The sequence below is a fragment of the Chrysemys picta genome, chromosome 8, assembly GCF_011386835.1.
Source record: "Chrysemys picta bellii isolate R12L10 chromosome 8, ASM1138683v2, whole genome shotgun sequence".
In the NCBI taxonomy this organism is placed as follows: Eukaryota; Metazoa; Chordata; order Testudines; family Emydidae; genus Chrysemys; species Chrysemys picta.
This window is the reverse complement of record NC_088798.1, coordinates 88,977,893-88,989,128: the sequence shown is the minus strand read 5'-3', so window position 1 is coordinate 88,989,128 and position 11,236 is coordinate 88,977,893. Positions and strand designations below refer to the sequence as shown.

General features: G+C 38.9%; 1 protein-coding gene across 12 annotated transcripts in view; it reads right to left on the bottom strand.

Annotated features, from left to right (window-relative positions):
* Positions 1–248: 248 nt before the first annotated feature.
* CSNK1A1 (casein kinase 1 alpha 1) overlaps positions 249–11,236 on the bottom strand; it is a 52,114-nt gene continuing 41,126 nt past the window's right edge. For 6 of the 12 annotated variants that reach the window (XM_008179559.4, XM_065554928.1, XM_008179557.4 and 3 more), the window contains one exon: positions 249–1,745. In XM_008179559.4, coding sequence (XP_008177781.1) covers positions 1,738–1,745 — 8 coding nt within the window. In that variant the 3' untranslated portion in view covers positions 249–1,737. Of the gene's footprint in view, positions 1,746–5,958; positions 9,632–11,236 lie in introns of those variants that run through there. The other 6 variants (XM_065554923.1, XM_065554926.1, XM_005298020.5 and 3 more) reach the window with 1 other exon arrangement.

The window sequence follows — 11,236 nt, the reverse complement described above, 5'->3', positions numbered from 1 at the left end:
TCCGCCTGCCACCCCCCATTAGATTGCCCACTTTTTGGAACAGCTGTAGTCTGTTATAATTGTGAACTCAGTCTCTTTAGTAAGAGTGCACAGGACATATTGCAGACTTGGAATAATAAGAATTTTTCAAATTAAAGATCTTTTCCAACAAGAAAAATATGCCTCTTGGCCAAAAACTTTGCTACATGTATGGAAACAGTCTAAAAAGGCTAACGTACAAAACACCATTTACACAATAGGCATCTGGCAGCATTTTCAGATTTTTTTAATTTATTCTGACATGCTATAAAGGAATAAATTACACTGTTAAAGAATTACCAGCAATAAAAGTACTTTTCTTTCAGCTGGGCTAAAGTAAGAGTGAGGAGGAAAGCCCAGCGCAGTAACCAATGTGAACACTGCACGATGTGAGGCTGTCCAAGAACAAGAGTTAATTTGATCATATCCACTTCACAAGAACTTGAAAGAAAATGCCTTGGTTTAAAACCCTCCAAACACTTCCATTCTAAATTTTCAAAACTAATAATCACAAGTCAGTCCAGCCAATGCAAGACAACGGCAACGCTTGTGGGCTGTCAATACTGGGGGTCTTCAAAAGATGCCAATCTCTTGTTATAGAGGGCTGGGTATCAATGCAGCAGGTTATAAAAAATGCAAGACTGCCCTTCCCCCTCAAGGAAAAAAAAATACAAAAATTTAAAAACAAAAGTGAGGAAGAATTACAATACTAAATCTAAAATGATTTAGAAAGAAATATGACTTTTTGCTTAACAAATGGCCTTGAAATTGTCTGTTTAAAAAAACTGGAGTGGTGTTTTCTTTAGACTGAATTAACAAGGCAAATTTAAAAAAAAATTCTCATTTCCTTACAGAAAGTTTTTAGTTTTTAATGAACTTGTAAACAAAAAAGCTCCCATTTCAAAATAAAAACAAAATCCCAGATCATATAGATGTTTACAGTGATTACATTTATCTAAGCAACTTACATACAGGTTCAGTTGTAAGATGTTAACTAAATTTCTGTGACAAATATGCGGTTTTTCCTTTTATACCAAGAACATTATAGAGTTAATGCAGAGTCCTAAAGATTATCTAGTAGTCGCTAAGTTTCTCTTAAGTCTTCACTTTAGATGCTGTTATTTCTAGCACAGGTAAGCAGGCAGAGTCTTTCATACGCTTAAAAACTGGAATCTTTGGTTACTACCATGTCAGCTGGCTTGGTATGTTGCACATAGAAGCCAACAATTTTAAGAATGTTTTAAGTGTACAACTTTCAAAACCCAGGGAGGAATAACCAGAAAGAGTGCACAATTGTGAGCATTTACAATGATCACAACTGTTGCTGAAGACTGTTCATGGCATTCTTCCAAAACAAGGAGATCTCATAAGCAGTGTAGTTCAAAGTAAAAAGGTAACAAAAATTGGCATATGCACAATTTTCTCCACCATTTTGTGTCAACTATTTAGTTAACTTTTCCACTTGAAAAAATGCAATAGAAAACCGGACACCATGTTTCACTATCTCAGTAATTCACAATTACAGCTGCTGCTACAACTCAAAGTGCAGCATCACCAGCGCTGCCCAGAGCCAGTTTATACTGAAATTAAGTTCTTACACCAAGTAAATGGCTGCCCACAACCACTGGCAAGTGTACGTATGAACTAAAATTTCTAGGATTTGGGGAGTGTCAAGTCCTGCTCCGATCTGCTCTGCTTCATTTGTTCCTCTCTTCATGCTCAGAAACCTGTAAGATAAACAAAGGCAACTTACTGATATTTGAAAAGAAAAGGAATAGCCTCTGGGATGGCAGGGTTAAACACAAATAGTTATGGTCATTTACAGGGAAAATGTTGTTCCATTTTAGAATGGTATGGTCCCTGCTTTCCTTTTCTAAAGCTAAACATGGTTTGACTGATCACTGTTCTGAATCAACACCACAGTTATAAATGTATAGCAACAGTACACATATGCACTAACAAAATGCAAAGTCCTTCAAATGGGCATTCAGTTTGGCAGCCAGCCATATAATTTAAGAACAAGATGTGTTCTTGCCACTAGGAAGCAGGGTATAATTTCAGAGTTGTTTTCTACTTGTCTGTAATGTCCTGTGTGTGTATTTTACAGAATGTCACCACAGGTCACCTGATGGCAGTACATATGTACTCCCTTTCTGAGGAGCATCAAGTGGCCGGAAACAGATTTTATCCTTTTCTTTGGGGCCAGCCTGATTAGAACCATTTTGGAACGGTGCAAAAATACTTTAAAATGCCTTTTCACTCCACTATGAAGCAACTATGAATCAGGTGTTTTGCTTCATATTTTAAAAAGGCATATTGTGCTGTGTTGTGTGGGAGCCATTGCTTCGTCTGGGCACCAATTACTTTCCCCTCAGGGCTTCATTTATGCCCTTTGTAGTTGTCTACTTTTAATGGTGCTACTAGGAATGCTCAAGTTTAAGAAGAATTGTAGGCAGGCCCCAGACTCTAAGGAACACTATAGATTGAAGTGTTGTAGTGAGATGTTCACAAATCAAGGTGCATTTTTGTTTATGAATGAATGTCTCTGGCCATCTGATAGACCTTCTCCCTCTTCCCCCTCAAATTTATTTGAGAGCAGTTAATTCTGTTCTCAAACAGATGCAGCCACTAGATTTACTACACAAGAAACCTTCAATCAAATCACCCCCACGAGGTGTCATTTTGGTACCCCAAAACCTTTAAAGGTGACCAATAAGTATTTTAAAATTGGACTTGTGGCCATTGCTATTTCATGAGCGATAAAGGCCTGAAAGGTTGTTTATTTTTGTTTTTTGAACTTTTTTTTAAAGTCAGGCATTTTTGAGGGAAGTTTGAACGCTAATGACTTACTGAAGGGACTAAAATGCCGAAACTTTAACAGATTTCCTTTAACCAGAGTCAATCATTAAACAGATTTTTAAAAATAATTTTAAGACCAGTGATTAAAAAAATCCCTTTCCTTTAACTGCTCAGCTTTTAGCTCTTGTGACATCACCATTTCACTAGTGCTGTAGTCAGAGAGCCTTCCAGAATACACAGCACTTAGATTTCTAATGGAAACAAGCAAAAAATACTTTACGATCTGTAAAGAAAACTGAACTTGAAATAAAGAAGCCAAAAAGGATTAGAGTCCAAGATTCTTTTCTTCTTTGCAACTCATCTTTAATATGCCTTATCCAAATGACTGCAGCTGTATGTTTTTAGTTGAAAGATAAAGGCCCATCTGACATGTTTCGTCCCAAATCATTACGCGGCTTCAGACTATTCACATTCTGATAGGCTGGTAAAATAGTCAAGAGTGCATTGCACCTAATTTGAAAAGCATTTAAATTGCTCAGCAATTACACCACCTTCTTTTAAGCACCCCCATCAAAAGCTACAGGAAAAAACTACTGTGGTGCAGTCTGCATTTTTCCTGTGTGACTGTATCCTTCTGTTGCAATAGTCTTAGCCAAGTTGACCAACGCTTCCTACAGTCTCAGCATTGGTTACACAGATACTGGGGCTGTACTTTGGCATGTCATGCTGATTAGACTGGCAACCACAATCTGGTATGTACATGGACCCCTAGCAGTCTGGTCATGAGACTGTCCAACACTAGTGTCATTTTACCATATCATTTGTTCAGATGTCTCTATTACTACACACCTATCATTGTTATAGAGTCACTGCATTTTGGAAATTCTTATGCTCAAGAAATCAATCATCTTTAGAGCTTTTATCAACTCTCCATCACAGATACTCAATGTACAAGATAACACGAATGGCATGATCTAAAGAAATGACTTATGGGAGATAGTGGATGAAACTAAAGGAAAAATGCAACAACCACGTGAATCTCCTGTGTTCTGTATTACCGTTAAGCAAGGTAGGATATTCTACATCAGTGGCGAAACTATGGCCTGTGGACCACCGAATTGGCTAGTCTTGTGACAATAGCGCTTTGTTTCCAGTTGTCAAGCTGCATAAAGAACAACCAATAGTACATGTCTTTTGAAATGAGTGAGGAGAGGCGTCAAAGAGTGTAAGTTTGGAAATCTTGCTATATGCTCCCATTTAGGAACTATGGGACCAGAACTAGATTCACTAGTTTGAGAGTTTATGGTAAAGAAAGCAATCATCTAAAAACAACACATTCAGTAGATCTGAGTCCCATCTCTGGAAAAAAAAGCAGCCAGTTTACAGTGATCAGCGCTACAGAGTCCATACGGCTATGGCATGATGAGCTGGGATCTTCTGTGTCATGAAAAAAGAACCCATCAAGATCAAATTGCAGATTACTGGGGACGATCTAAGATGCACAAAAATCTGCTCAAATTCACGTTTCTGGTGTTAGAAGCTAGAAAACATCTCAATAAAACAAATTTTATTTGAATCTGGGAAAATATGAAAAAACAAAAGCTCATTTTTACATTGCCACTTTTGCCTAATATCAGAATTTGCTCAGTGAGGTCTTGGGTACTGCCATGATCGATGAACAGCATGCAGTGTTTTGGATACAAGTACTACAAACATTAAACACCAAGGGAAAATACTGTTGCCATTTCTTTGCCTTCTTAGGCTTTAACATCAGACATTCTACCACAGTTTAATATTTTCATTGACAAGAGAAGCTTTCAAATTTAAAAGCTGTTTTTCAGCTAATTCTTGCTTTCAACTTTTGCCTCAGCCCAGAGTCAATGCAATGCTCTGACAAAAGAACACAGCAGCACTTATCCAGGATACAGTGTCCTGGTACTGTAAGTAACCAGCCCTCATGCTGCCTCTCCTTTGTATTACTGATGGAGGACTGTGGGATTAACAAAGCAAGGAAGGAGATGGGAGCATCCCCACCACAGAGGGCACAAGAGACAGGTCTCATGCTGTGGAATCCATGAACCCCCTTAATGTTTTCCTCTAGCAATCCTGAACATACAAGAAGCGCTAGAGGAACTACTGGGGAGGGAGTGAGAAGGAGAAAAGAATACAGAATAGCTGCTGCCACCACACGAAGAGCCACTTCTTGGTTCTGGTAGCTGTCCAGTCCTAGGATGAAGAGGCAGAGTTGGGATAATGTCTTCCCGCAAAAGCATGTCCCAACAGTTTGTTGAGACCCTGTGGTATACTACCTTTCTTTCCATAGAGCAGTACAAGTAGCCTTCAGATGAGGTGGTTTCCTGGCTTCCCTCTTAACTACTTTTCCCTATCCACCAGTTAGCTGACTACAGTTTTACTTTATAGCCCTAGGACTGACCATCACTAGCTAACAAATTTTTTGACCCCTTCTAGGTCTACACTAGGCACAAAGTGGTTAAAAATTTCACGTGTTAAACAACATTTATGAAGCACCTCATTTTCCTATTCTAGATGCGGTTTATGTCCCTTCCTCCACCCCACCCCCAATTTTTAGACAGGAATGGAGAAAAAGGGTACGTGCTCACTTAACTAAAACCTGGAGAGTTTTCGTTACTGGGTGGCACAGCATTATCCTATGTTACTTTCAAAAGGACAGCTGTCTAGACCAGACCCAAAACCGCAATGAAAGCTTTGTGGCTAGGATACTGGAGCTTCCTATACACTAAAGCCTTCTTTGTTTAAAGGGCCAGGTTTGCTATGCTTCCATGCTCACCTGACAAAGTACATTCAAGATCATTACTAGCAACCTGAATTTTCCAGTCTCATTTCAAAAGGAAGCTTGAGTATTTGTACTTACGGTCTCTGCAGTAACTACCTGTACTAGCCAGCCTCTGCAGTTCTGTCTCTGACACTTTACATGTTAGAATACTAAAGTACCAGAAGACAGACTATTTAACTCCTCTGGGGAAAAGAATTTTGTTACATCTGGTTAGCACTGGAGAGTCTACTTTCACAGACCCCATTTCTAAGCACATCTAATAATTTAGCAAACAGGGTGGCGGACTGATTTAAATCACGGCAATTTAAGTCATCAAGAGGAAAACCTCAATTTAAATCATTTTAATCAACTTTTCCATTTGTACTTCAGTTATTTTCTAAAGAAAGGTGCATTCTCTTGTTTACATAACCATTAAAACATGCTATTTACAACTAAATAGAGTCTTTACACTAGATTTGGTACATCTTTTTGCTACCCAAGCGGGTACACTTAATATATACTAGGGCTGTCAAGCGATTAAACAAACTAATCGTGATTAAATCGCACTGTTAAACAATAATAGAATACCATTTATTTAAATATTTTTGGGTGTTTTCTACATTTTTTAATATATTGATTTCAATTACAACACAGAATATAAAGTGTACAGTGCTTATATTTATTTTTGATTTCAAGTATTTGCACGGTAAAAAAAACAAAATAGTATTTTTCAATTCACCTAATACAAGTACCGTACTGCAATCATGAAAACTGAACTTACAAATGTAGAATTATGTACAAAAAACACTGCATTCAAACATAACTTTTAAAGCCTGCAAGTTCACTCAGTCCTACTTCTTGTTCAGCCAATCGCTCAGACAAACAAGTTTGTTAACATTTGCAGGAGATAATGCTGCCCGCTTCTTATTAAGTCATCTGAAAGTGAGAACAGGTGTTCTCATGGCACTGTTGTAGCCGGTGTCGCAAAAATATTTACGTGCCAGATGCGCTAAAGATTCGTACGTCCCTTCATGCTTCACCCACCATTCCAGAGGAGGTGTCCATGCTGATGACGGGTCCTGCTCAATAACAATCCAAAGCAGTGCGGACCGACATGTTCATTTTCATTATCTGAGTCAGATGCCACCAGCAGTTGATTTTCTTTTTTTTTTGGTGGTTCAGGTTCTGTAATTTCTGCATCAGAATGTTGCTCTTTTAAGACTTCTGAAAGCATGCTCCATACCTTGCCCCTCTCAGATTTTGGAAGGCACTTCAGATTCTTAAACCTTGGGTCAAGAGCTGTAGCTATTTTAGAAGTCTCACATTGGTATCTTGTTTTGTGAAATCTGTCGTGAAAGTGTTCTTAAAATGAACAACACGTGCTGGGTCATCATCCGAGACTGCTATAACATGAAATATATGGCAGAATGCTGGTAAAACAGAGCAGGGGACATTGAACTCCTTGGGAGAGAACTGTCACAAATTTAATTAATATATATTTTTTAAAACAAGCGTCATCAGATGGAAGCATGTCCTCTGGAATGGTAGCCAAAGCATGAAGGGGCATACAATTGTTTAGCATATCTGGCACGTAAATACCTTGCAATGCCGGCTACAAAAGTGCCGTGCAAATGCCTGTTCTCGCTTTCTGGTTACACTAAATAAGAAGAGGGCAGCATTATCTCCCCTAAATGTAAACAAACTTGTTTGTCTTAGCAGTTGGCTGAACAAGAAGTAGGACTTGTAGGCGCTGAAGTTTTACTTTTTTTTGTACATAATCATTCAAAAACAATCTACATTTGTAAGTTGCACTTTTACAACAAAGACTGCACCACCGTACTTGTAGGAGGTGAATTGAAAAATCTCATTTTTACAGTGCAAATATTTGTAATAAAAAATATACACTGATTTTGATTACAACACAGAATACTGTATGAAAATGTTCAAAAACATCCAAAATATTTATTTCAATTGGTATTTTATTGTTTAACAGTGCGATTAAAAGTGCAATTAATAGCGATTAATTTTTCTGAGTAAATTGCGATTACTCAACAGCTCTAATATGCACACATTTATTTAAGCAATTTTAGTCAGTATTTTCAGATTAATTGTACATTTTCAGTATGCTAGAAAACAGTGAATGATATTGCTTATTTACTGGATAATTAACTTTTTGCACACAATTTGAGTCATGCTGCATTAGGATGAAAACTGCAATTTAAACACATAAAACAGCATTTTTATTCAACAAAACTGCTTATCAAAACGTATTTCACATTTACAACTAAATGATTTAGCAAACAGAGGGATTAACTGTGTTGAGCAGTGAATTACATCGATTTCAGATCAGCTCCAGTTACTTTCACTTCGGCACATTTGAAAATTTGCCCAGGCTGAAGTTCCTTTTCGCCTAAGCCTCTTGAACAAGAGTCTCTCCTACATTTCTTAAGCCATCCTTCTAGTTTTAAAAGTTTGATTTCATCCCCTCTCCTCCTTGTTTTTATTCACAGACTGGAAGAGCGACAAGCTTTTCTGCTTTTTCAACTCCCAATTGATTTCTCAACTTTGAATTAGTTCAAATGAAGCAAATATTCACTGTGCCTGCAGAAGAGGCGACTGCTGTCAAAAGCAGGTTTAGCACTTCAAAAGACTCTGGTTCCAGGTGCTTAACTAGTGGCTGCCACCAGTTCAGTTGTGTGACTTTGTTTAAATCATTAGCTAACATGTACAGCTTGAATGGTTTACCTCCAGCCCTGAAATTTATTGTGGTTGGCGTAACTGATGAGTGATTATTAGATGCCAATGCTATAGCAGCATCTTCAGCAGTTAAGGCATCTACCCTGGTTCTTTGGGTTGACAATATCGACAAGAAAAGGAGATGGAGTAAATGATTGATCCATCCGCTTTCTTACTGCCTGCAATGTAACTTTGTTGTTCATTATTTCCTTTCTTCAATGTCTCTTGATGTTCCTTTCTAAATTTCAACACCATCAGCAAAACAGCAATCGTTCTGCAGTTTATCCCAGGCTACAGAAAAAGGTTTCAGTATATGCAGCATGCATTCTACATTTCTCTTCAGTCTGATGTTGACTACTTCAGCTGTGATAGTTCCATCTATTTTGCCAACCATTTGTTTCACAAATAGTCATCAGAACAGGTCAGTTCTTAATAAATACCTCAAGAGTCAACTACTAATCCCCTTGGACATATTGGGTGATAATTGGTTTGGATCTTCCTCCTCTCTTCAGCAAAGCTGAGGCAAAGTGGTTGTTAGGGAATTATTTTGAAATTTCAACGTTTTCGTTTATTCCTGGAGGGGCTCTTCAGCTAAAAGAACAAATGAGCACTGCATCCCTAAGTTATAAGTTTCAGGATCCTTTGTTATTTTCTTCTAGATAGCTTCTCATCTTTGCTACATGTGTAGCATTGTCTATGATGCTACACACTTGAATTTTCGTTCAAATTGTTATAATTTTTACTGCTACTGGTAAGTATTCTGCTGCGTGGATATTTCCTGATGTATCAATTGTTCCTGTAAGATAGACAACCCCATCATCTGTTGTCACACAAGCACATATTATTGGATCATTGTGTACGTTGCTCCACTCATCAAGACTCAGATTAATGAATTTCCCATCAATTTTTTGTGTGCACACTGTTCAATTTCATTCTCTCACTCTGTGTCCAGTAACGTTCCAGCATTGTCTTCTCTGCCAGTGGAGTGTAGCCTCATCATAATGATTGAGCCCCATCAATGAAATGTTTGCTCTGAACAGGATGAAAGGGAGAATTTGTTGCATAAATGAACCAAGAAACTTGTCACCTAGTGAGTCTGGCTGGAACTGGCTGGTCCTGATTACTAATGCATCCATGGTTTTACTGGATGAAGTCTTTTTGATTCAGTTAATTTACCGTCTGACATACATTTAGTTGCAGCAATCTAGTGGTACCAGCAGATGACTCTGAAGTTGTAGACACTGCAGATGGATGTTCATAAACCCTTATTGTCTAAGATGGACCCTGAAACAAAATGGTAAAAGTCACTCACTGAGTATTACTCAATGTTGCTTAAAAATAAATAAGTAAAAAGATAGATTACAAATGAAATACGCATCCTACTAGAGCTGTTTGTACCACTGTTTAAATAATTTATTCCGAACCTAGTTTTATAGGAACATAAATCATGAGAATTATCCAAATCTATTTAAAAACCCTTATTTCTAGCAACATACCAGACAGTGTGAAAAGAAAAACCCCTTTAAATGTTAAAATTCACAAATGCCTAATCAAACTTTACTTTTAAACAGGAAATCTTCACCTACGAGGTTTGATTATACTGCACAATAAAAAAAAGTTATTTCAGAAGTCCAGCAGCAACAGTAAAAATGTAATTGATAAGTATCCCCACAACAAATTAATATACCAATTATATTTTAAACACAAAAACTTTGAAATTGGTAAGTAAGTAATCTACCCAAAACACTAATTTGTGACAATAAACTAAGTTATCATTTGCTAACACAGTAAGACATATTGGGTAGTCCATAAGAATGATGGAAAAATAAGTTTACTAACCAGTTAATCCAGATTGTTCAGATATGTCCACATCATCTTCAAAATCACTGCCTTCTGAAGAGCATTTTGCATCATGCTTCATTCTCACAACCAGAACTTACATCTCTGTTGTACTGCTTACATTTAGCATATGTTCCTTTTATACCAAAAGGTACAATTTTTTATTTTAAGTATGTCCTGCAGCCATGGCAGGTCTCTCCCCGCACCCCCTTCCCCAGTGTTGAAATGAATAGAGCAGGGGTTCTCAGGACAAATGTTCTGGTGGCCTCACAGTGCGGCCACCAATTCTTGCTGGTGGCTGCTCATATTTTTTTCCTAAAATACTTGTAGGCTGGAGCCTGAAGCCCTGTGTCCAGATACCGAAATGGACAGGGGATCGGGTCTGGGGCTGGAGCCCAAAGCCATGCGGCTGGAGCCTGGGGCCTGCTGCTGCACCACCGGAGCCCAGGGCCGGAGCCAAAAACAAGGCCAGAGCCTTATGCCTCGCCTCCCCAGGGCTGAAGCCCAAAGCCTGAGCCCCACTGCCCCAGGAAGGTGGGTAACTCACTGGCTGCCTGCTCCTCCAGCGTTGTGCCCCATGTGTCTCCAGAAAGGGGCAGGATCCAAGCCCTACTGGCAGCCCTGCAACCAATACCAAGGCGGTGCATCCAGGAGCAACAGGGAGGGGCCGCTACTTCGCCACTCCTTCCCATCCCCGTCATGGCCCAGGAGATGGTGGCCGCAAGGAAGCCCCTGGTAGCTGCATGAAGCCACAGTGGCCGCATTGGAGAAATACTACGCTAGAGACTGCACTCTGAAGAATGTTATCCCTTCTTCCCAGTGTCCTGTTTTCACTCCAGCACTGCACCCTTCTGCTTCTTCTCCCTTGTTACAAAACTCCTTTACCCAGCCCCAGAAAAACAAAAGAATTAGCAATCCAAGCTATAAAACAGGAGTAGGAGACCTCCAGGTGGGCTCAGTGGATGATCCTGATGAGATGCATATCTCCTGAAGTTAAGAGGCCTGGTCCAACACTTATGATGACTTTGCCAGTCTCTTGCACCAAGCAGT